The sequence below is a fragment of the Lepisosteus platostomus genome, chromosome 12 (assembly GCF_059453375.1).
Source record: "Lepisosteus platostomus isolate fLepPlt1 chromosome 12, fLepPlt1.hap1, whole genome shotgun sequence".
NCBI classification, from domain to species: Eukaryota; Metazoa; Chordata; class Actinopteri; order Semionotiformes; family Lepisosteidae; genus Lepisosteus; species Lepisosteus platostomus.
Genome location: NC_142622.1, coordinates 45,231,797 through 45,254,661, shown reverse-complemented (window position 1 = coordinate 45,254,661; position 22,865 = coordinate 45,231,797). Strand labels below are relative to the sequence as shown.

The 22,865-nt window shown below is 36.8% G+C and overlaps 1 protein-coding gene across 10 annotated transcripts in view; it reads left to right on the top strand.

The window, feature by feature from the left end:
* Positions 1-22,865, top strand: part of cobl (cordon-bleu WH2 repeat protein) — an 87,027-nt gene that overhangs the window by 26,013 nt on the left and 38,149 nt on the right. For 6 of the 10 annotated variants that reach the window (XM_088602259.1, XM_088602267.1, XM_088602258.1 and 3 more), the window contains 5 exons: positions 4,200-4,428; positions 5,543-5,587; positions 6,765-6,853; positions 7,674-7,748; positions 16,293-16,481. In XM_088602259.1, the coding sequence (XP_088458385.1) occupies positions 4,200-4,428; positions 5,543-5,587; positions 6,765-6,853; positions 7,674-7,748; positions 16,293-16,481 (627 nt within the window). The remainder of the gene's footprint in view (positions 1-4,199; positions 4,429-5,542; positions 5,588-6,764; positions 6,854-7,673; positions 7,749-16,292; positions 16,482-22,865) is intronic. The other 4 variants (XM_088602264.1, XM_088602266.1, XM_088602261.1 and 1 more) reach the window with 4 other exon arrangements.

Below are 22,865 nucleotides of genomic sequence, written 5' to 3'. Positions count from 1 at the left end.
TTTTCTGTATGCAGAAAGACTACTGTATCACACAGCATGTGATAACATTTCTACTGTCAGATGTAAATTCATTTTGGATTTCATAAAAGTTACTAATCTAAGTCAAGTTTGAAAAGCAGCATGAATAAAGTACAAGCTTATAAACCAGGAGTATGTACAGTGACTATCAAAAGTATTTACCCCTGTTGATATTATAATTGTTCTTTTAAATACAAAAAATGTTCATTTTTTATAATGATTTTTTTTTATTCAGAACTGTATAAGTTTGTTGGAACTTGTTGAAATCACCATTTGCAGTTATTACTGCTGTCAGTATTTTTAGATGGATGTCTACCAGCTTTGCACAGTGGGATAGTGTAATTTAGTTCACTCTTCCTGGCAGTTTGTTGTAGGTAGTGGATGGATAGCAATCACCATGCTATGCCATAAACTTTCTGTTTGATTAAAGACAGGACTTTCACTGCGCCACTCAAGGATATTCACAATGATATCAGCCTTGTGCTTCACGTCTTTGAATAACATGATGCTGCCACACTTGTGTTGGGATTACGCCAAACATAACACCTTGTAGGTAGACCTAAAAATCAATCTTTGACTCATCTGACCATAACACCTTATGCCACATGTCTACAGAACAGCTCAGCTGAGTTTAAGACATCTTCATCAGTAGAGACTTCTGTCCTGTTACTTGCACATTCAGGCCAGCTTTTTGCAGGGACCAGGATATTGTGTCCACAGTGATTCTCATCAGACAAAGACCTTTGCACATCTTCAAAGTCACTGTTAGCTTCACAGGGGCATGGATAACAAGTTCCCTGCTTTCTCAGACGTTGGATTTGGTAGGAGGCTGGATCTACAGTGCCTTGCGAAAGTATTCGGCCCCCTTGAACTTTTCAACCTTTTGCCACATTTCAGGCTTCAAACATAAAGATATAAGTTTTTTATTTTATGTGAAGAATCACCAACAAGTGGGACACAATTGTGAAGTGGAACGAAATCTATTGGATTTTTGAAACTTTTTTAACTAATAAAAAAATGAAAAGTGGGGCGTGCAAAATTATTCGGCCCCTTTACTTTCAGTGCAGCAAACTCACTCCAGAAGTTCAGCGAGGATCTCTGAATGATCCAATGTTGTCCTAAATGACTGATGGTGATAAATAGAATCCACCTGTGTGTAATCAAGTCTCTGTATAAATGCACCTGCTCTGTGATAGTCTCAAGGTTCTGTTGAAAGCGCAGAGAGCATCATGAAGACCAAGGAACACACCAGGCAGGTCCGTAATACTGTTGTGGAGAAGTTTAAAGGCGGATTTGGATACAAAAAGATTTCCCAAGCTTCAAACATCCCAAGGAGCACTGTGCAAGCGATCATCTTGAAATGGAAGGAGTATCAGACCACTGCAAATCTACCAAGACCTGGCCGTCCCTCTAAACTTTCAGCTCAGACAAGGAGAAGACTGATCAGAGATGCAGCCAAGAGGCCCATGATCACTCTGGATGAACTGCAGAGAACTACAGCTGAGGTGGGAGAGTCTGTCCATAGGACAACAATCAGTCTTACACTGCACAAATCTGGCCTTTATGGAAGAGTGGCAAGAAGAAAGCCATTTCTCAAAGATATCCATAAAAAGTCTCGTCTAAAGTTTGCCACAAGCCACCTGGGAGACACCCCAAACATGTGGAAGAAGGTGCTCTGGTCAGATGAAACCAAAATCGAACTTTTTGGCCACAATGCAAAACGATATGTTTGGCGTAAAAGCAACACAGCTCATCACCCTCAACACACCATCCCCACTGTCAAACATGGTGGTGGCAGCATCATGGTTTGGGCCTGCTTTTCTTCAGCAGGGACAGGGAAGATGGTTAAAATTGAGGGGAAGATGGATGCAGCCAAAAACAGGACCATTCTGGATGAAAACCTGTTGGAGTCTGCAAAAGACCTGAAACTGGGACGGAGATTTATCTTCCAACAAGACAATGATCCCAAACATACAGCAAAATCTACAAAGGAATGGTTCACAAATAAACGTATCCAGGTGTTTGAATGGCCAAGTCAAAGTCCAGACCTGAATCCAATCGAGAATCTGTGGAAAGAGCTGAAAACTGCTGTTCACAAACGCTCTCCATCCAACCTCACTGAGCTCGAGCTGTTTTGCAAGGAAGAATGGGCAAGAATTTCAGTCTCTCGATGTGCAAAACTGATAGAGACATACCCCAAGCGACTTGCAGCTGTAATCGCAGCAAAAGGTGGCTCTACAAAGTATTAACGCAAGGGGGCCGAATAATTTTGCACGCCCCACTTTTCATTTTTTTATTAGTTAAAAAAGTTTCAAAAATCCAATAGATTTCGTTCCACTTCACAATTGTGTCCCACTTGTTGGTGATTCTTCACATAAAATAAAAAATTTATATCTTTATGTTTGAAGCCTGAAATGTGGCAAAAGGTTGAAAAGTTCAAGGGGGCCGAATACTTTCGCAAGGCACTGTAGACAGTGTCTGGGTGGTACGATACATGTTATAATTCTTAATGATGGACTGCATCATACTCACTGGGAAAGTAACCTTCTCCTGACTTGTGCCTCTGTGTCACTCTCCCTGGTTTGTTTCAAAACATCCTTGAACTTCATGGTCGATTTCTTATATACAGTAACTGGGTAGATACTGGGTAGGTATCTGAGGGAAGTGACTGATCCATTAATTCTGAAGGCATCCAAATGAGAAGCTTTCACTTTTTTAAAAACATCTAATTTGCTCACTACAAGATATTTTTAGATATGACAGTTTAGAGTAGATTGTGTCAGTTCATATAAAGTCATATGAAAGTTGTAATTATTGCATGCTCAGACAACAACACAATGTGGAGATTTTGAATGGGGTAAATCACATGCCAAGCCACTGTTTACCTGTAGATTACGTGTTGAGGTGCAATTTATGTCCCACTTTTCAAAACATGGTTTTTTCCATGATCTGATTATTTCAGATAATCAGATTATTTCAGCATTATTTCAATGTTCATTATCAATACAGTTGTCTCCTCGTTTTCTTTTTACTGTTGAGATTAAGATTGATAGCCTGGCTCAGGGCATGAAAACACCCTGCACAGCTGTTTTTACTGTTGAGGAAAATATGTTTAAAGACGTTTAAGGTTGTTTTAACACAACCTTATAAAATAAAAGGCTTCTTAGAGACAATATTAATTATTAAAAAGTATAACGCCTACTGCCCTATTGCTACTACCCCTCAAAAGCTAATACTGTTATGGAAAACGAAACTTCAAATTTCAATTACCTTGAGCAAGGCTCTTTGCTAATCATCAAGAGTCACCCTTATATACAACAGTAAACCTGCCAATTAAACACCTTTCTTTAGTGAAAGTGGGTACACTGCTTACACAGAAAGGAGGACAGAACTGTTTTATGAACATCTGGAAGTCTGTGTCGGTGATGGCCTCTAGTGGCAGGTTGGGTTTGTCTGAAAACCTTCCCTGGTTCCCTGAACCTTCGCTGTACTGCAGTGTGTATTTAACTGAAACCACTGCCATCTAAATGTCCAGTTTATCTCTTTCCTTATTATACAGTATAAGTGCAAAACCAAACTTGTTTTTGAGCTGTGGGATGTTCATTTTTATTTTGCCATCTGTCTTTTAATAAATAAAATAAGACACTTCTGAGAGTTCGCTTACATTGTGAGAAGTATTTTTTTCATTTGCAAGTTTGCTATACTGATAGACTATAACTCTTAGGCCACTGGGCTTTTTCAGTATATTGTGCAGTTTCTCTCAACATGAAACTAAGGAGCATTGAATAGTGATAGTAGCTTTATAATACTACCCAGGGCAAGTGTAACTGGTAGAGTATACCTAAGTGACCATATTTCAGACATTATGTTAATCTGAGTAAATATTCCAAAGCAATTAGTGCCCAGGATGTCAACCTTTGACCTATAACCTATCACCTATAATTCTAGTCCAGAATTTGTTCTCACAGTCAACCTCAGCAAGGATAAGTCACACTGATGTACTGTACATAATCCAGGATACCACAATCAAAGGAGACTTTTTACATGACAGGCATTGTCTAAACATTTGTAATCACTATTCTTTATTATTCCTGTGTGTGTTGTTCTTTGAATTACTGTAAAATGAGTTGATGAGAGTGTATTAAAGACTTGCATGTTTCTTTCCTTTTTTTATTCCACAGAAAACTGTGAGGCTGGTTGTCAATTACCACAGGACACAGAAGGCTGTGGTGAGAGTAAATCCTCTTGTGCCACTGGAGACTTTAATTTCAGTCATATGTGAGAAATGTGAATTTGATCCCAGGCATGTCATTTTACTGAAGGACAATACTAGCAGCAAAGAACTGGATCTTTCCCAATCAATAAGTGACTTAGGAATTCGTGAGCTCTATGTGTTGGACCAAAGCCGTGGTAAGTTAAAGTGCTTCATAAAATTTCAGTTTCCAAAGTTAAAGTTAATGCAGTGAAAATGACTCAGTTACATAAAGCATAATTGATATGTCAGTGGTCATTAATAAACATGCAGTATATTCTTAATTATTAAAGGAGATCTTTGCATGATTATAACTGCAACACATGATAAATATATCATGTATGTATACTGTATGTCAAACTCAAAATTAAAGAGCCCCCTCACTCTCCCTGCTAAAGCTGCTCTGCTTCATTGCACAGGACTTTTATTGGTGCTCATTACTGGTTTTACGGTTTGTAGCTGATTTCTTCGATCTGGCTTGACGCGTGGAATTGGACGTCAGTTGATTCATGTCTCTGCTGACAACATTCATACCGAGCAAACACACGGCATGATCAGCTTTTGCAGGAGGAGCTTGCATGAGGACAGCCTGGGGTGAAAATTCCCTGGAGGGCCGATCCTCACACCTTCATGCATTGCCTGTCTATAGTGTTAGAGGTGGCTTGGAGAGGCTGTAGGCTCGCATCTCTCTCTGTGTGGAGCTTGCAGCTGCTCCCGCTGTTCACAGTGGTTTTCTCCAGGTGCTCTGGTTTCCACCCGCTACCCAGAGACATCCTGTCCAGCTTGATTAGCATCTCTGAATTGTCGCTCAGATACATGTGGTCTCACCAGCATTGTGCGGGCTGGGTTGGGCTCCTCGCAACCTGCTGAGGATGTGGTCACTCACAGTGCTCGGGTGGAAGTGCTGTTAGCAGTGCTCTGTAGTGTAGAGTAAGGAGTACAACAGAGAAAAACAGAAATTGACAATATGGATGCATTAAAATGGGTCATTTGAGAGACACCTACAGTATATACTTTATAATCATTTTTTATTGATCTGAAGCTACTGTAAGTGCAAGTTCCGGATGTACAGTAGCAACTATCCAATCACTCCTGAAAGGTCATATACAGTCTGTGTATTATTGCTTCAGCATAGCAAAAAGAAAGTCTTCATCTTCATATTTTTTCATCTTTAATTTAGCCTTCCTGATCATCAGGATTTATCGTTTTGTACTTTTGTACATTTGATATTTTGATGAGCTCTCAGTCCTTATCTTCATTGTTTGTTTCCAGTTCTACACTCTAAAATGCACTCTGCTCCAGTTCTTAACTATGCAGGTACTGTTTCACATGAAGTCTGTTTTGGCACTGTAGTTGCACTGAAGCTTTGAATGTATACAATACTCCATGCTGTGCTGTTAAACCTCACTTCCTTAACTCAGCTCTTAGTCTCTGGCTTGTATCATGTAATGATTCTACCTTTTATTCTCTGGAATTCAGATTTGACACCAATCATAGACAAATGTATGATTCGATGTTTAAATATTTTTTTCTCTTTTATAAAAATAGCCTGATGTTTAGTCATTATTTGATCTTTTTCTAAATTGTTGAAATGCATAATATTCCCAAATTAGCCTTTTAGTTGTAACCTGAAGCTCCATGTGCTAAAAAAATAACCCAATAATAGAAAGATTTTCTATTTTATGATCAAAGAGTTAGAATTTTGGAGACCCTAAGCATCATCTGTGCACTGGTGACCTCCACTACATGTAAACTTTACTGTAGCTTGCTGGCTGATTATTAGTCATTTTTTCACAGCACTACTTAATATTCCTCATTTCCAATGATTATTTTTTGCCATGAAGCTTGCATTTAAACTTGCCTTTGGCTGTTTCCCAGGCGGTAACACTGAGAATCTGCTGAATACAAAACAAACTGGAACTATTTTTCACCTAACATCTCATCTGCCGTGTTTTGCCACAGTTCACAGATAGGGCTGATTATTAATCCTAAAGCCAGTTTAACCAGGTTAATTCAGTCCCGCAGTTTACTTTGATTGATATGTGTACAGTAGTCTCTGGTCAGTCTTACAGTATTTAATGAAATAGAATGTAAAGCTTTGTCCCTTTGTACAGTGATATCTGATGCACATACATAGTTACTTTACCATTTGTGACTGCCACGATGAACATCATTGCATTAAAAAGTCTTCATGTCTATTTCTGTCTTTAAGTAACACAATGTTTAGACCATGTTGAGAAAATTGCTCTTTAATTTTACATTGAATGTATTAAACAAATACAGATTTTGTATGAGGTTTTATCACTCACCTGCTTCTTTTAGCATCCTTATCATAGTAAGCTCGCTGGCTAGGTGCACTTTTTTCATGTGCATGGCTTTCAATGAAACTGCTGAATACTAACATCTCAGCTTGAATTTAAGAATGTAGATGAAGGAACATTGTAATATTCAGATTATGTATGAGAGTGAACACCAGTGATTGGTCTTTTTGCAGAACCCCCTCGTTCTTCCTCTTTAAGCAACAGTGCCTCTGAAAGGAAAAGCCTTCTGGGATTCATCAAATTCAACAGGAGAAAAACCAAGGTAGGGCCTTTCACAGTGTCCAATCTAAAGACTTATAGAAAAAAGGTTGAGTAACTTATAGTGCCCTACCATTTTGCATTTTTATGTGCATATGTATGTAGAACATCCTGCAGATTTCTCTTAAATCCATTTTCATTCACTCTGATTACAATAAGTGAGAAAGTACTTAAAGGTATCTGTGTCGTATTAACTTTACTGTAGCATACTGTCGGTCTTGTGGAAGTAAGATGACAGCATTTTGTGATATAGAGGGATTCTCTTCTGTATATTTATTTTCAAAATATGCAGAAATTGGCCGATGCCAAAACAATACTGTAAACAAAGTTTTGCTCATGGAATATCTACACATTTGTTTCAGATTTATATATGTGGGGTCTATACTATTTAAACCATTTGATTGTGAGTCTGAGCCGAGCAAATTCTAACCATTTCCTAGAGTTGCATTCCTACTCCTTATTCAGGATGACTAATGTGTAAATTTCATCCTCACTAGAACTGTCCCTAAAGTGGTATTTTGTATTCGAACTGTGTTTTCAATGTGTTGTGTTGGTACAAATCTTCAAGCTTAGTTTGATGTGGTTTATTTCAGCAGACATGACTGAATATACTGTACAGTAGTACTGTTTCCACAGCAGCTGTGCTTCTCAGTTGACAGCTAATAACTTACTAACAGAAGAAAACTCCTTGTTCAGGGAGGTTTGAGTTGCAGTGATGGAGCATTTAGTCATTTCATATTCTGTACAGAAGCCCTTTGCTTGTATTATCACTAATGCTTTTGCTTTGCCTTGTCCTGCATGTGAGTAATATATTCCCATTTCAGACTGAAGATCAAAGATTGGCGGACCTGGATTCAACTGATGATAAAAATATTCAAAATTGTGAAATCGACCATGGTGTAAGTACTAGCTCAGAACAAATGAACGTTAAGCTTTCATTTTTAAATAGGAGATCTCATGTGAAAATATTGAAAATAATTTTCCTCTAGGATCTCCTGGATGAGTAAACCAGTTAAATATAAAACAATTGGTGACTCTTTAATAATATACAGTAGTAATCTCCATTGAAATACATTACAGATTCATAAAGAATAACTAGTTTATGACCCATGTTTTGTTTTAACCATATTGTTGTTCAACTATGTGTTTGCCATTATATTTTTATTTAAAGCTGTCATTAATTCTAAGAAAGAATTTCAGCACAAAAAAAACAGTTTTCAGGAATCTGTTTCTGCACAAATGGGCTTCAGAGCTTTGAGCAATGCTGACGTGTTTCCTGTGTGAGCTTTACATAAAAATGTAGCCTTTTCTATGTAGTAAAGATCCATTGTCCTAGGTAGAGTTTACAATGCATGTTTGAGTTGGTTTTCTGCAAATACTTCAGTTTCCTGTCACCTCCTGTACACATGCTGAAATGTTGATCGTGATTTCGCCAAGGAATCGTGTGGATTTGGGTCTGTCCCATCTGCAGGAGCACTGCTGCAGTGCTGACCTTTGTATACACTTAGCTGTCATGAGGTTCAGGCGAAGAAGGAAAAGAAAATCTATGTACAGTACAAGCATCTTTCAGCAATTCTATAATACAAACTGTAGCTATATTTTCAACCAAGGTTCGTTTTAGGTTCCATTGGGATGTCACAATTTAAATGTTTCCAAGATTTAATAGATAGTATAATTTAATGTATGCATCAAAAACTCTTATTTTGGTGAGGATTTCTGCTTTTCATTTGTTCCCGTTACCGTTCAACCATTATTTCTCCCTTGAGATATAGCATATGGTGCAGTATTAAGTTTCCAGTGCCATTTAAGTTAATGCTTCGTCAGTTTAACAGGTTTTTAACTCTAGATGGCAGCATTGTTTTGCAGGCTCTGGCTTTTTGATCAAGAGTGTATTTACTGCATGCAGAAAATACAATTAAATATAAAAAAGGATGTTTGCAGGCACAGAATTATGATGTTGTAGCGTGAAAGAGAATGTATTTGAGAATTCACATTATGAATGAAAAGTAGTTCCCTCGGTGTGTTATTTATTCCTTCATCTCTACATCTCTTATGCACTGCAAATACCAACCTTGATTAAAACAACTTAATCTCAAAACCAAACATTAACAGCAAAGTAAAGCTTTTCATAATTCTCAGATTTAAGAGTCAGTTTGGTATAAATACCATGCAAGCTTCCAAGTCATGTGGTAACAGAAAAGAAAAAAATCAACATCCAATCAGCCGAGCTTCAACAGCTCTATTGCTATAGCAGATAGAAGTTACGAAATGGTATGAAAAGGAATTGGAACAGCAATTGGCATATGTAATAGGATGTGTAATATGAACCATTTGTGGATTCTTCTAGGAATGCATATAAAATGTAAGTGAAAACTGTGTTATATAGTATGGGAATCTTTTCTTTCTCAAATTATTTTGATTGAACAGTTTTTTTCAGTTCTTCCCAAGAACTAAGACACAATTCTTCATACTCTTTTAACGTTTAATCATTTTTTACCCTCAATCCCATATCAAATTGCTAGTGGATCTAGTTTCTTTTGTGCACCAGATAACTTATTTTCCTGAAACAGGTGTCTTTTTGTTTCCTTTAAGACATGTGGTGTCATCTGTAGTGTGGTCGTCCAGGCCCAGGACTGCTGTGTTTTCTTTCTTGTTCCTACTCGCTCAAAGACATTTTTTAACATGAAAGCAGTCTTTCACAAGACGGAATAAAAAAAGTTAATTTGATTTCCAGAACATGGAAAACCTTTAAAAAATAGCTGTCATCTGTTATGGTACTTTAGCGAGTGAACTGCAGAGCTGGGCTTGGTTAGTATACATATTGTTGAACTCTGAAGATTACCAGGTGAAAGAGGAGATGTTGCTGGTGTGTTATACAAGAAATCCCCCTACAGTCCCCGCTGTGAAGACAAACACCTAAGAGTTCAAAGAGAGATGTTGCCAGGGGACCAGTTCTCATGCTATATGATGTTTTATGGAATCTGGAAATTATGACCAAGAACAGTCTTTAAACTGTATTAGAACATAGTTAACTAACAGGCCGGTTACATGGAGTCCATTTGCTGTTTTATTTGACCAAGACACCACCAAGCAGCCCATGGTCCTGTATGTTTACAATGACCAATGTTTGTTTTGTTCTGTCTGTAGCTCAGGGTTCCCCAGAAGTTAAGTGCTGTTAACCTCACTAGTGTTAACACTGTGTATTATGTAATATTTCCAATTGACCAACGGTCTAAGGTCATCTACTGCAATTAATAAAAGCAACATACATTTTATGCAGGCCTTTTAAAGGCTTGAGTGTACATGCGTTTGATACCAAAGATCAATGTATACCTCTGTACAGTACGTGTTACTAGAATGAGATCTCATGTGAGCTGAAGAGTCTACTGTGATCAACAAGGCACCACTAGTCCTTGTCTAATGGAGCTTCTGCCAAGTGAGGAAAGGAGAATTGCAGAGAGACTGTAAATGGTTAGGGTTCAATTTGACACGACAGCTTGGGACTTTAACTTGGCTTTGGAAATAAAAGGTCACCTGATGTCTGAAATGACTGTAGGTTGTGTTTGGAGTGTTATTTTTAGAGTGTGGGATAAGTGCATGACATGCAAGGTCACTCTTTTAGGACTTCCAAAAATATACATAACATAAAAAGAAAAGTTTTTTTTAATCTTATAGTATTGACATAAATTAGAAGATTGATTTTAAATTACACAGTATTTTCCAAAGTGATTGTATAAAACTGAAATTCCCAAATACACATTTAAGCATTTTGTTATATGTACATAACTAAAGTTACATAGTGTATCACATCTAGTGTCATTTATGCAATAAATATTCAATACCTTCTTTTCTAATAGTTAATTTAGAATCTTCCTGGTGTTATATAAATCTACTAATCGAGTAATTCATTAAGAAATATTTGTGCTTCATATATTCATTTTTGCTTTTGAAATCAATGTTTTCATTTGCAATGAGGAATTAACAATAAACGCACATACAGTAGGTATACTATGATGGAAGAGAAATAACTATCAATTCATGTAAAATGAAAATTGTGAAAGATATACACTTCTTGACTTTTCTATAATGTAGCTATTCTTCTGGCACTGTTTACTGTCAGGCTAGCTGAGTAGCTGCCCAGAAATGTACTGTATATACCAAATAAGAAAATGACAGAACGCCTCTGCATGTGTAAAGACCCAGGAAACAGTCTGCGTTGTTTGAAGACTACAGAAGTCTTTCGGCGCTTCTCCAGGTCAGCTTGACCTCCATTCTGTTGCTCCAGCAATGTCTTAAATACCAGAGCACTGGGGCTTAGTAAAGGAGTAGCGCTTTGCCAGTGAAGCTGAACAGAGCATAAAACACCTTGCAGAAAATACTGGAAACTCCTGAAGGTCAGAAGAGAAAAATGCATGCCAGCTGTGTGCTGTGAGGAGATATGTAACTGTGACGTAGTGATAACGTATTAATAATATGAGGTGTGTACCTTCAGGTTCATTCATACTTTAGGGAGTTTGATCCATGTGAAGACAGTCATGTACTGTAAGACAGTGCTGGAAGGTGTCTTCATGTACATCTGTGTTTATGTGAGTTGCACTTCACTAGTAAGGACACATTTAAACACATATTATATTAAATTTCATACAAATTTAAACACATTAATATTATATATATCTCATGCGTATACCTGTATATTATATACTGTAGGGTTTCATACTCAAGCTAAATTCAACTGAATAATGATTATTCAATTTGATTTTTCATACGACACTATACAGTATCCTCAAACTATGGCAGCATTTTTTAGTGTGTTTTTTTAAAATTACTTTCATGAGGTTAGATGGATTTTGTTTCAATTTGTGAGTACATACAGTATATTATGAATTATTTTTTATCTGAAAAGGGACACCTCCACAGAAACTTGTATCTATCTCTGCATCTATACTGTATATCCATTTAATCATGTGAAATATTAGACGAACTGGAATAGAAGCATAACTCTTAGTTAAGTTCAGTTATCAGAGGCTTCCCCCCCTCCTGTGTGTCTACATGGGGGAGACAAATGTCAACTCACAGACAAAGCTGGGCTGGATCTGGCAGCAGAAAATGCTAAAGTGAATTTCTTGTAGAGTTAGAAGAGAAATTAGAGTAGAGTCCGGTTTTGTAAACACATGAAAGATAACCAAGCATATTTTAATGTGATCAGAGCAGCGTCTGATGAGATTTAGAAGTTGTGCAAATGGGAGGATCCAACCAAGGCGCCTTCTCGGCTGAACGTTGTTGCCAAAGGAATGTATCTGTTGCGTAAGGGAGCAGGAGAGACTCCTGTGGCAAACTGAAGAATAATTGGACCATATAGAAAAAGGATTGATGATGCCGAATAAACACTTACCAGTGTTTTCCATGTAAAAAAGCACATTTTAATCATTTATAAAATAAAATATTTTCTTTTAAAATAAAGGTTAAATGTACAGTACATTTTCTCTAATAAAAATAAACTTTTCTATGCAAAAAAGGATGATTACATTTAGGCTCTATTAGTTGCCAACCAAATCCCAGCAAGGCTCAGCTCGTGTTTTCCTGCCTCTCATCGTGTAGTCGCTGTCTTAATCGACTAATGGCATGGACCAGGCTTAGGCTGCCATTAGAGCATGTGGCTTTGAGCATGGTGCTGCCTCCAAGAGAGTGGTTGACCCCCTCAGGCTCCCAGGAGGGGCTTGTGAGCGTTAGTGTGAAAACATTAGCACTGCGGTGTCACTTACGAAGCGGAGAGATTCAGTTCAATTCACTTTATTGTCATATGCATAAGTGCAATGAAATGCTTATTTGCATGTGTGCTCCAATACAAGAAATTAAGGAAAAACCAGAAACATAAACACAGAACAGCAGCAGCAACAACTACAAGTTGTTAACTTAATAACATACAAAACACATCAGTGCGAGCCAGTGGTAGGGGTAGAGTTCAGTAATCTGACAGCTTGTGGGAAGAAACTGTCTCTGAATCTTTAGTGTAATAGATTACACTATGCAGTAGGTTAACTGAAGAAAACTTGTGTGTTATACAGCATTATATTTTAACATGCTGACAGCAACCTCTCAAATGAAATATATGGTGTGTGAACGACACAAGAAGAAATCAGAGTCCCTTACTTTCCTGGAAAGTCATCTGGAATAAAAATACTAGGCCGGTGGTTGGTCAGAGGTCTGAGGACACAGTGTGCACTGTAGATCACTAAAGACTAAAAAAAACAGGATTGGAAACAATACAATATCTTAAATATATATTTTTGTATAAATAATTGTATAGAATAAGTTTTCTGTTTAAACAGAATCAGATTATGCTTTGCTACAGCTAACTTACGGGATGACAGACTGAAAAGTGTTGTGCCGAAAGAGTTTTCTCTGAAGAATTATATAACTGTAGGTTAAGCAATAAATATAAATGTTAAGCAAATAATGAAACGTCATGCAAAACAGTGTGGGAATGTATAAATGTATAACATTTCTGGAATACCACAAACACAAGACTGAGTGAAGCTTAATTGCCAGAAGGCACAGATTTGTTTTATAAAGGCCATATGTTAGTCATTTTGAAAAATAGCAAAAAAATAAATAAAAATCATCCTTTTTCTTTTAATGAGTGAGATTTTCTAATATATACTTACATTCTTTTCACAAACTGGGTTTGCTGCCGTCTTGTCCTATAACAGGCTATATCTGAGTAGTGTATGTATCCAATCACTTTCCTTACAATAGAAACAACCACTAACATTTCAAAATGATGGAGAGCATTAATCATGTTTTTATTACATTCATTCATAACCAATTAAATTTTCCCTTAAGTCACCCCCTTCTCTTCAATTTGGAAATACAAGATATACTGTAGAATAGATGCCTTTCAGTTCCTTTAGATGATTCCTGAGAAACTACAGTATTATTTTTCCATTATTGTATACTTGTTTTCTTCTTTGTGAAATAGAAACTTACCACTTTAGCACAGCATACACAAAGGAAATTAAACATTGTAATTGAAAACAGAATAGAAAATTGTTTCATGCGAAGAAGATAAAAAATGTGTATTTTTCCATACTTTAGAAACAAGCTTTTACTATTTTACTATTTTTTACTATTTTAATTTTCAGTTTTGTAAAAAAACGCAATAGTTGAATCCATTGATGATAAAAACTAAATACCTTTCAAACCATGTTTTCTTTGTTAAAGTGGATTAGCATCCAAAATGAGGTTATAATGCACTGATTATACATGATCCCTTAGCTTAAAACAATCTTCCCTTGAAGATGACTAAGCTTTTCATTTTCATCATCCTTCACCCTTTCAAAATTCCTATGTTGTCTTAAAGGGCCAAACGTTTCTTACAGCTGGTGGAATCAGTTGTGCATGGATGTAATGCAGTTATAAAAGTTCTCTTTATTGAAATGTCCATTGAATTATTAATTTTGCAACTTGCAAATCATTTATTTACAATTAAAGCTTATTTTCAATCATGAATCTAGGATAAATACATTAAAGCAATGATAATACTTTAAAATCAAAAGGAGGGATGTTAATGCAAGCATAAAAGTTATATGTATTTTGAGTATTTTTATATACATGGGCTGGAACAAATGGCCTTTCCTTAAAGAGGCCTTTTGCTTTGTCATTGCTCTTTTGCTGTGATTCTGCTGCGCATGTCTTCAGTAAATGCCTGTGGTGTGCAGATCTAGTTTGTGTTCTTCTCTCCAGTTCTTCCTGTACTTCTTGTACCTTTTCTAAAATGGAGATATATTTGCATTCTTTGGTCAAAAGGTGTTCACTGGCTTTAAACAGGTTTCACCTGATGTTAAGGAATAAACATTTTGTCTTCATTTTCCTAATATTCCATCTTTTAGTGTGATTCTTTGCTTCAGCTTTGGCTTTAAGGGAAAATATTCTAACATAATATGTGGAGAAATATCATGAAGAAGTGAGGAGTGTCCATACAAATCTAAAACTCTTTTTATTATTTGTACTCATATTTGTGTTTACATTAGTAAATCACTTTTGCATGTAATTCTCAGCATCAGGAAGCCACCGTATTTTACTGAAACACACGTTTCACGTTTATGTTTTTATTCTAGATTTTGTATTTTAATAATTGCACTTGAGTTATGTGCAAATAAGATCCAATGTTCAGTGTATAGCTATAAGGGTGTAAATAGATGTGGTCCCACGATTGTAATGGCTCATTGCTGTTGAGTAAGTGAGTGTTCTCAATGATGGAATGGCAAGTAAAAATGATAGAAGTACAACTAGATTGATCTTAAGTGCACAAACCCTTTTCTAGCCAGAAAATCATTTGCCCACCTCAAGAAAGATCCATTTCTTACCACACACTTCTTTATAGTAACTGAATTATGTCAGAGGCATATTTTGCCTTCTTACAACTGTGAAGGAAAATCTGAAATTTGTCCGCTATGTAAACACGGCTACTGTTGTTCGATGGACTTTTCAGTATGTTATAAAACTGACTAGCTTTACGTTTGTTAACAACCAGCTTGATAGAGGATTTTCATGCGTCATTTTCAGCCAGTTAAGATAGATGATAATTTCATTTAAAAAAACACCAGTAACATCCTATTGGATCAAGCTGTTCCTTCACTGTAACATACATTTATATTTTGATTTTTTTCTGCATAAACTCTCAAAATCAGAGTTATCTGCTGTGTTGTCAACATACACCATGTAACAGCAAAATAAAAATACAGGTTATATTTATCTGCAGGTTTCATATCTGGCTGCTTTGTTTCATATGTGTTTATATTGCTATTTACAAATCTCATCTGTTACTAACAAAACAACCCAATAAAGTTGCTTTGATTAAAACTACTGAAAAGGAAATTGCTCAACGTGGTAGTTCAGTCTGTGGGTTTTGGCAGCAGATCTGCGGAAGAAGGACACAACTACACCATTCCACAAGAAAAGAGCTTGACATTTCAAAAGTTTTATTGACCACTAAGGAGAATGAACAGGAAGCCAAGGCATTCTTGGAGACCAGAAGCAGACATTTAATCGCTGACCTTTAAATACCACCTTGTGTAGAGACCTGGCCAAAAGAACACAAATAACCACTAGGATGTACCTATACCTGGTGTGTTGTACTGCACGTGGTTTATCTTAACTCACCAGTGCTCTCTGTAACCCTCACCTTTCTTTGTCCTGAGATCAGAAATCCAAAACATAAAGGAAAACATATAGCTAATCTAAACTGTAATTTTGTAACCGTGAAAAAAGGCTTCTTGAGGGTTTAACTGCAGGTGCATATTCAAGTCGTGCAGACCTTTATGAAAACCCTCTTTCGGTCTGTGAGATTCCTTTTGTTATGACACGAAGCCCTGCCTTTTCTGTTTGTAACTGCAAGACACTCGAAGATCACCTTTTTCTTTTCCTTTTCTGTTTGCTTCCAGGTTAGTTCAACGGCTCCAAACACCCCCTCTGTGAATGTACGGCCTAGCAGATTGGGCCAGTCCCAGTCCGTGAGCAACATCTCCAGGATGTCTCCCCGACCAGAGCTGAAAAAGCGCCGGGCGCCACGGCCTCCCCAGGAGGGCTCCGCGCTGCCGCAGGCTGGGCCGGGCCCACAGGAAGCCGAGCAGGTGAGTGCCAGAGGGAGGATTCTTGACATGCTCTATGTGCAGACAGCGCAGCCTGTTTGGATAATATAAAGATCACGATTCATCTAAGGTGAATGGCTTCCAAATACCAGAATTCTCAGCACTCTGAAGACTGAAGAAGAAATCACTATTAAGACTAGATGAATGTCTGCGTTTTCCTATAATACCAAAGTAGGTTTTTTACATTGTGTATTCCCTTGTAGGGAAAAAAATTGTGTTCTCTTCCCATGTTCCTCAAAGATAAGTATTCTGTTTTATTACAGAATGACAGTTCAGACTAATATGTGTGCTAACAGAGCTGATTTTCTTTCAAAGAGTCTGTTTGCAAAGGTTTTATTTCCTAATGTTGGTGTTTCTCATTTTGTTTTAATCTGTGACATCCTGTTGTCTTGTCTTGTTGCTCACAGGGTAGATGACTTGTTTCGCTTTCTTCAGTAATTAGTGAGGTGATCCGTAATCTTACATCGTGGTACCAAAGCTGCTGGATTTTTGCATTTGCTTTCTGGCTTCAAGAAAACAAAAAGCAACAGAATTCTAAATGTATTTACCTTTATATGCACTTTTTGGGTATATTTATATTGATTTATTGTACAAGGAAGGATTGTTATACCATGATTATAGGGAAAGAACAACAATTTTGAAACAAGTTTTAAAGTTTGAAAAGGCAAACAAGGTTAGCTAATTGAGCTAGTCAGTACAGTACCTAAGAGTCAGAGCCAGACCTAAAGTGTTCTTGTTTATTCTGTGTAACCACTACACATTTATAGCACTTTCTGCTGACATCCTTAAACCTTGGATCATTACCACATGAAGGAAGCATATCAAACCAGTCCCACCTTTTACACTCTCATCTTCTTCAGTGGGCTTAATGATGTTCTTGAGACCAGGCTATTGATTCGAGTCTGCCAGCGAAACCTCGAGTGGTATTGGTTGTGAAGGACACACAAACAGCCCTTGACCCAAGGCTTAATGTGCGCTCTTGAGCAAGAAGAGCTGGGAGCCAAAGTTTACATCCAGTAAATTCTGTCCACTAAAAATCTGCCTTGTTGTTTACACAATAGGTGAAAGAGACCCGTGCCAAATGACGTATTCAGTGCTGTACTATGTAATTTCCAACAGAAGGTTAAACATTATGTTGTCTCTAAACTTTCAAAAAGCTACTAATCACAGTTGAATGAATGTTTGTTTTGGTCCATGAATTCTCCTACTGTACTGTACTGCTGTCATGGACAGACACTTAAAAAGACCATAGTAGTTAACATTGAAGCCAATGTAAAAAAATAATACTACTAATATTGTAAATACTGTGGTTTAAAAATATTGAAAAGACATATAAGGTTAAATATTACCAACAAATGCAGTTTGTACAGTATATATAAATAAAACACAGTTCCATGCTGTGCATAGTGTGCAATTCCATGATATTCTCAGTTCTTTTCTAAAAACTATATTTTATACATATATTTAGTTGTTCAAGTAGATAATTCAGTCACTCATCAAAACCCAAGTTCATGATCATTCCTTTCCACAAATTGATGAGATATCACTATACTCGTGTACACAATGGGCAGTGCGATAGATTGTGATGTGGTAGAGATTGACCATTCACACTGGGGGCTGGCTAGTGGTGGCCAAGGTCTCTGAGGGCTTAGCACACAAGTGGAAAAGTGTTTCCTGGGTTAAACCAGGGGGTATTCAGCAAGCGGTAAACCTTATTTGGAACCTTCTTTCTTCTTTCCTATGACAGGAACGTTTTTACCTTTTTGTCTGACTGCATGGATGTCTTTAAAATGCCCATTATTCACAGAGTGCTAGTGAATGGGGGCTACAGCACAGAGTCCAATTGGAAAAAGAACCTGTTCAAATGCAGAACGGTTGTCCAGAACAGTGAAGATTGGAAGGAATCCGTAACTTATGAGAAAATCTGAAAAAAATGTAATTGAGTTTTAGAAAAGGGTATACTTTGTAATCTGTGATTAATTAGGAAGATCATTAGAATCATTGGCTGTCTGCTTTGGAAAATGACCCACAATGACTTTCCTTGTTTTTGGACATGGCATTTTCCATATCTTTTGATTAAAATAACTCAATTTTCTTAAAATATCACTGTAGTGAATTCTAATATATTTGACTATGGTGTCCTTTCTGTAAAAATAAACTAGTTTCTCATTTGATCTATTACTGCTCAGACTCATTAGGAACACTGTATGATATCAAGTAGTTGAAACAAATAATTAAAAACAGCACAAGGTATTACAATCTTTCTGTACCTTTTCTGTCCCCAGATAAAATAATGTAAAACTGGGTCACATTCTTTATTGACTTTAAAATGAAAATTAATATCCACTTCTTTAACAGCTATAAAATATAGTATGTATTTTTTCTTATGACTACCCTTATCATAACACATGGACTACCAGTTTAATGACTAAATGCATTTAATTATAGTTGAGGGCAAAATGTTTGTTTTAACGGTAAATTAAAAAGGTTGACCTCTGTCTATTGGTGAGCTAAAATCTAATAACCTTGTTATTAGTGATATTAGTCTTGAGGTGCCAAGGCTTGAGGGCTGCAGACATAAATTTGCTGCCAAAGCATATAGCCATGGGTTTATTCATAGCCAGGAAACCAGTATTTCAATTCTGATTTGCTCTTTTCTAAGTTTTTCCTTTCCCTTTTTTATGTAGGTGTTTGTAGGTGATGAGGAGATTGCAGTGCAGACATTTGTGAAAATAGTACAACCACAAATTACCCCTGAAAGAGATTTCTTTTAATTACAGATTATTTTTAAACTGAAGGGTAGCATTGTGCAACATGTTTCAATACTGGAAGATACGAGCCCTACATAAAAGAAGGGGTGTTAATTTTGGTGCCCTGTGGCTTCTATGTACTTAAAACAAACACTCCACCATGACTGGCTTTGCACAATACTACATAGATAATTCTAAGAATCCAAGATGAAAAAAGTTGTTGTGATGGGAAGGATTAATTTTCAATTTTTGCCGTGACAGAATATCATACATTATTCATTGTTACTCACGTTACTCATAGCTTAAATTCATTGTTACTCACATGTTACAGTACTTATACTACAGTACTTATACTGCTTATACACAGCTTAAAATCAAAGACTTGTAATGAGTGTCTAGATACTTTCTTATATGAACTTCGATATATTAATTAGGCAATGGAAATAATATCCCCTCCTTATTTTTAATATTAGGTTGCAGAATTAATCATTGGTTTCCAAAGCCAATGAATCAAAACAGTTGAGAAAATGTTTAAAAGAGGGCAGAGGAAACCAGAGTGAAACAATGGCTGGTTGTTTTATTTCAAATAGAACACTTGGCATTAGAAAAGGTGACAGCAGCTATATGTGATCAGCCACAGAGAACACAAGCATGCAAGCTTTTAAAATGTAGTTCACAAAGACAAGGAATGAAATGTCAGTTTATTGTTTTAGTTTTTATTGCTTGGGAAATTGTCCTGCATGTTTTTTTTTTCTCATGGAAGAACGTCAGAACAACAATAAGGAACTTCCTTCCGCTGAAAGATAACATGTTTGTTTAGAGTCCTGTATTTATGAGCGACTGTTACTAACAGGAAAATCCTGTTAAATCAGCACATTTGTCTTCTGGCAAACTTGAGATTTTTTATAGTGGCTCTTTGAGTGTTTGTTTCATCTGTATGCAAAGTGAAATAACACAACAGCACTGCATGATTTACAGTGTTCATTATTAAATCATTGGATTTACATAAATTCATCCAAAACACAGGTGAATGGTTTGAGACATGAGTACACGTCTTTGCATCTGTTTTTCAAAAAGACTAAGTACTACTGTACTTAAAGTAAGTAAACTTTGTCATTTGTGGTACCTCTCATCTGTTTCAGCATCTCCAGTTATAAATAATCCATTCTACAATAAAAGCAATAGCTGTACTAAACATTTCCTTAATTAGGTTGGGGTATAAACCCAGTTTTTTCTACCTTGTCTAAAAACACAAATGCAGCACCAGTTTCTTCTGTTATTGAAATAATTTTGAAAATTGTGGATCCAGTCAAAAATCTTTTGTTACTTTCCTTATATTATAAATTATATTATGTAATAATAATATTTTTTTGTTTTCATAGGTATATAAATATTATAGGATATGCCTGGTGACATAGAAGATTTTAGAGTTGTATAGCTTCAAGAAAATCTTACGTATCAATTCTGATACTTAATAATTTATAGCTAGACTAAACACAGAAATATTTTGCTTTATTTAGATTTATTTTGTTTACTTTGACATGTTGTACTGAAATTCTTATTCTAATATGTGTACAATAAACACTGTTGGCTTTCCTAGTGATAAGATTGAAAGTATTTGATTCGTACAAACAGGGCTTATGCTAGGAAAGTATGGATATGTTCAGTCACAATACAGACAGATCACTTGACGCAAGGTTGTTGATGTGGCTGTAAAGCTGTAGTTACAAATGTTCCATTCCACTTCTTCAGTCTCTCTCTTGCTTGATGTTCTGCTACCTTTGCTCTCTGTAAGTAATCTTTTACAGACATACATAGCTACAGACATCTGAAAGACATAGGCGTATATTTTAGTAGATATGTATTAGATTTTTTGAGAATAATGTCTTGTAATAAAACTTCTAACCTTAGGAGTCCATCAGAAACTGCCCCTTGTTAGTACTTCCAGTGTTTTCCATGTAATGTACTTTATGAGACAGGTGTCCACACACGGGGCCTTTGATGTTTTTGATTTTTTATAAAGTTCATTATACAGGCAGAATAATATCATCACTTTCTGATTGTAATTTACAGTACACCACTTTTCACTATGTTTTAATTATTTAACACGAGGCACATGGAACCAGGCTTAGTTGTACTGAATATGTTACAGGAAAAAGACATCAATAGATGACAGAGTAGAATAGTCCAGAGGCAGAAGACCCAGGCCTTTGGTGTAGTGAAGTTTGCCACTGTCCAGGGAGTGATATGCTCTGAGCCAGCAAGCGACTGCGATCAATTAATGGCAGCGCCAGAGCATCTTGCATGTTTCTTGTCTGCCACCTTTCTGTCTCCCTCAAAATGATCTGCAGCTGGTGTTCTGCAGCTTTCTGGTCCTCTGTGTCAAAGAATGGACTAAATTATGAAACACCATAATTAAAAACATAAGTTAAAAAAAATGATTTCTACAGTTTACACAGTGACAAATGGTTTACTTATTATATGTTATCTTATGTTTTAGATTCTCAGTAAATTCACGTTAGAATGGACACTGCTCCAACCACATGATTGTAATTTTTTATTCAGATACCCTGATAAAATGTTTCTTTATTGCTGTAGTTTTCATTGAGTGGGTTTACAGTGCAATATTAAGCATCAACCAGTTACAAACATCTAGTAAAATTCTAGATGTTTTAAAGCATGCACATAAGTTCTAAGACATTAAGATCTGTAAATTGAAATAACTTGTGATCTGCCTCTGGGACTCTCGAGGTCTGTTTGAGGGATGTAGAGCTTAGGATAAGGGACAGTGATTTAATGAATCCACATGACGTATTATAGTACAACTTGTACAGCTTCCCTCAGCAAGACTAAGAACTAGAAGACATAAATAAATCCATTTGGATGCTGCACATTGGTGGTGGTGGAAGGGAGTCCCCATTACCTGTAAAGCGCTTGGAGTGGAGTGTCCAGAAAAGTGCTATACTGTATACTGTAAGTGTAAGAAATTATTATTATTATTATTATTATTATTATTATTATTATTATTATTAATTTACAGTAGCAATCAGATCTAGTTTTACCAAAGAAATTAGATACAGCTGGAAGGAGTTGGATTTTTGTGTCTTGAGGTATTAATGTCAAGAAAATCGAAAATCTATTAATGAATCAGAGAGTTTTTTTTTTTCTTGTATCATGACATATCATGAATTCTGTTCCAAACGCGCTGCTGTGGCGCTGGACCATTGAGCTACAATGTGGGGCTCTCTGAGTGGCCCAGGTGTTATGGGACATGGCACTCACCATGCACGGGCGGAGCTCTGTGGCTCTGGGTTCGAGTCACTGGCTGACCGCCTGGGCTGGGCGCACCATCGTTTCAGGGTCTCCAAGGGCAGTCGGCCGGAGATCTCTAGGCTCTCGGTGCCACTGTGGCCCTGGGGCCTTCCGGGCTCCATAAACAGCAGGCCGGCATATCGTCCACAAGGGACAGGTCTCTCCTCCAGCCAGACCTCGACCCCTGGTGTGGGACTGTGCTCTCTGTGACGTGGGAAAGACAAGTGGTTTAAAGTCTGCCTGCCCTTCCTCAGTCCCCCTGCAGTACACAACTGCCAGCTGATACATAAAAAACACACCTTTG